A 2,236-nucleotide genomic window follows, 5' to 3' on the forward strand; every position below is an offset into this window, starting at 1 on the left:
TGTCTCTTGGGCCGTCTCCGCCCACATCAAGACCTCCGCCAATCACGTCTCTTGGGCCGTCTCCGCCCACATCAAGACCTCCGCCAATCACGTCTCTTGGGCCGTCTCCGCCCACATCAAGACCTCCGCCAAGACCTCCGCCAATCACGTCTCGCCCACTTCAAGACCTCCGCCAATCATGTCTCTTGGGCCGTCTCCGCCCACATCAAGACCTCCGACAATCACGTCTCTTGGGCCGTCTCCGCCCACATCAAGACCTCCGCCAATCACGTCTCTTGGGCCGTCTCCGCCCACATCAAGACCTCCGCCAATCACGTCTCTTGGGCCGTCTCCGCCCACATGAAACCTCCGCCAATCATGTCTCTTGGGCCGTCTCCGCCCACATCAAGACCTCCGCCAATCATGTCTCTTGGGCCGTCTCTGCCCACATCAAGACCTCCGCCAATCACGTCTCTTGGGCCGTCCCCGCCCACATGAAACCTCTGCCAATCATGTCTCTTGGGCCGTCTCCGCCCACATCGAAACCTCCGCCAATCATGTCTCTTGGGCCGTCTCCGCCCACAGGACAACATGTTCTGCAGAGACCCCCATCTCATTCCATCTGTTTCAGCCATTTTCTTCTGGTTCTGCCATGCCTGCTAGTGGTGGTCAGAGGGTCCGGTGGCGCCGGTGCATGGCAGCACTGCCTCTGTCAGTGTGCCCCAGGGCAGCTGTGGCTACAGTGTAGCTTACCACCATCAGTTTGAATGGGTGAATGACTGTTAGTGTAAACTGTGCTGGAGTCTGTAGGGACTTGAKAAGGTGCTATAGGTTYRTGCCATTTACTATTAACTGAACCARTGATGTCACCTGTTGCGTTATGCTCTTTGTGCGTTCTCCTCAAAGCAGAGCTGCATCACTGTTGTTTTCAGTAACACCTTGGGAGTACCAAAGTAATCCAGAATCACTTTCTTTGTATTGGTTTTGTTGAAAGTTTTCCCACAGTTGTAAATACTGAAAACTAGAAAATCAGCGAGTACTGCAGGTTCTACATAAAGAAACACAAACAGTCCAAAATTATCACCAATATGTTGGAATAAAGGTTGCTGTTTAGAACATTTTAAATCATTCTGAAGTATTTTTGAAAGCCTAACCAAAGCCCAAGTATAAAAAAGTAACAAAGTGTAACAGAACCTGAATTCTTTCATTCAGATTGATGTTTTTTGTCACGTGTGACAGTCTAATGCACAGCTGCTGTAACTGTTTTGAAATGATGTCGTTGCTCCAGAAGTCCCACCGCTCTAACCAATGGCACCGAGAAGAAGAAGAAAAAGAAGAAAAAGAAAAAGAGGAAGCAAGAGGCGCGTTCTCTGGAGACCCTGGCTAAACCACAACGGTCTACTGAGCTCCTGTCTCTGGTATGGATGAAGTGTGAAGGTTTTTTTTTTTTGTTTTTTTCTAACGTGTTTGTGAGTCTGAGCTGGGTGTGTTCAGTGATCTGAGAGGGATGGACGTTTTTACGTCACGTCTTTGTAGGTTTGAACACATGCAGCCATTCATGTTAAAAATCCYAAATCTTAACTGTAGAGGCTGAGAAAATGTTCATACTTTTTACTTTACTTTGACAGGAAACCAGAAAACCTCTCCCAGTGGAGTCTCATGCATTGGATCATTTCACTTCTGTCAAGTAAGTGAGAAAATAAAAACATGTTTGAAACTGTCAGGAGGTTTTTTTTTYCTTCTTCTTCTGCATTTAAATGTAAAYAACTGTACAAAATTCACTGTAATCTGTCAACATGCATGTGTATTGTGAGCAAGTTCAGTAGAGTTATTTAAAACCTACTGAGTGTTCAAATTAGTATTTTTAAATTTGAATGAGTGTGCTGCTGTGTCCTGGCTCCTATCAAATATGGACTAATTTTGGACCCACCCAGGACAAACAGAAGACCCTTCAGTTGCTCAGACCACATCCTGAGGTAGACAGGGACACTTGTYGCTGTGGAGACATCAGAGTAAAGAGTCTCCTGATGAGACTCGATACAGATTTCATTACAACCTTTCTTTGTGACTCTTGGAAAAATGTGTGTTCTCTTTAAAAGCAACAAAGAGTAATTACTTAAATAAGTAATTGCATCTTATGTTACCGCTCAAAATTTATTTGTGATCAAACTTGCAGCGGGTAAAATAAGTATTGAACACGTCACCATTTTTCTCAGTAAATATTTTACTAGAGGTGCTAATGACATGAAATTTTCAC

The 2,236-nt window shown here is 45.2% G+C and overlaps 1 protein-coding gene across 1 annotated transcript in view; it reads left to right on the plus strand.

Moving 5' to 3' along the window:
• Nucleotides 1–2,236, plus strand: part of mtf2 (metal response element binding transcription factor 2) — a gene marked incomplete in the record, with an annotated part of 37,659 nt that overhangs the window by 27,546 nt on the left and 7,877 nt on the right. Inside the window, 2 exon segments of the mRNA XM_014025355.1 lie at nucleotides 1,268–1,397; nucleotides 1,608–1,666. Of these exon segments, the coding sequence (XP_013880809.1) occupies nucleotides 1,268–1,397; nucleotides 1,608–1,666 (189 nt within the window).

The sequence above is a fragment of the Austrofundulus limnaeus genome, unplaced genomic scaffold, assembly GCF_001266775.1.
Source record: "Austrofundulus limnaeus strain Quisiro unplaced genomic scaffold, Austrofundulus_limnaeus-1.0 Scaffold470, whole genome shotgun sequence".
NCBI lineage: Eukaryota > Metazoa > Chordata > Actinopteri > Cyprinodontiformes > Rivulidae > Austrofundulus > Austrofundulus limnaeus.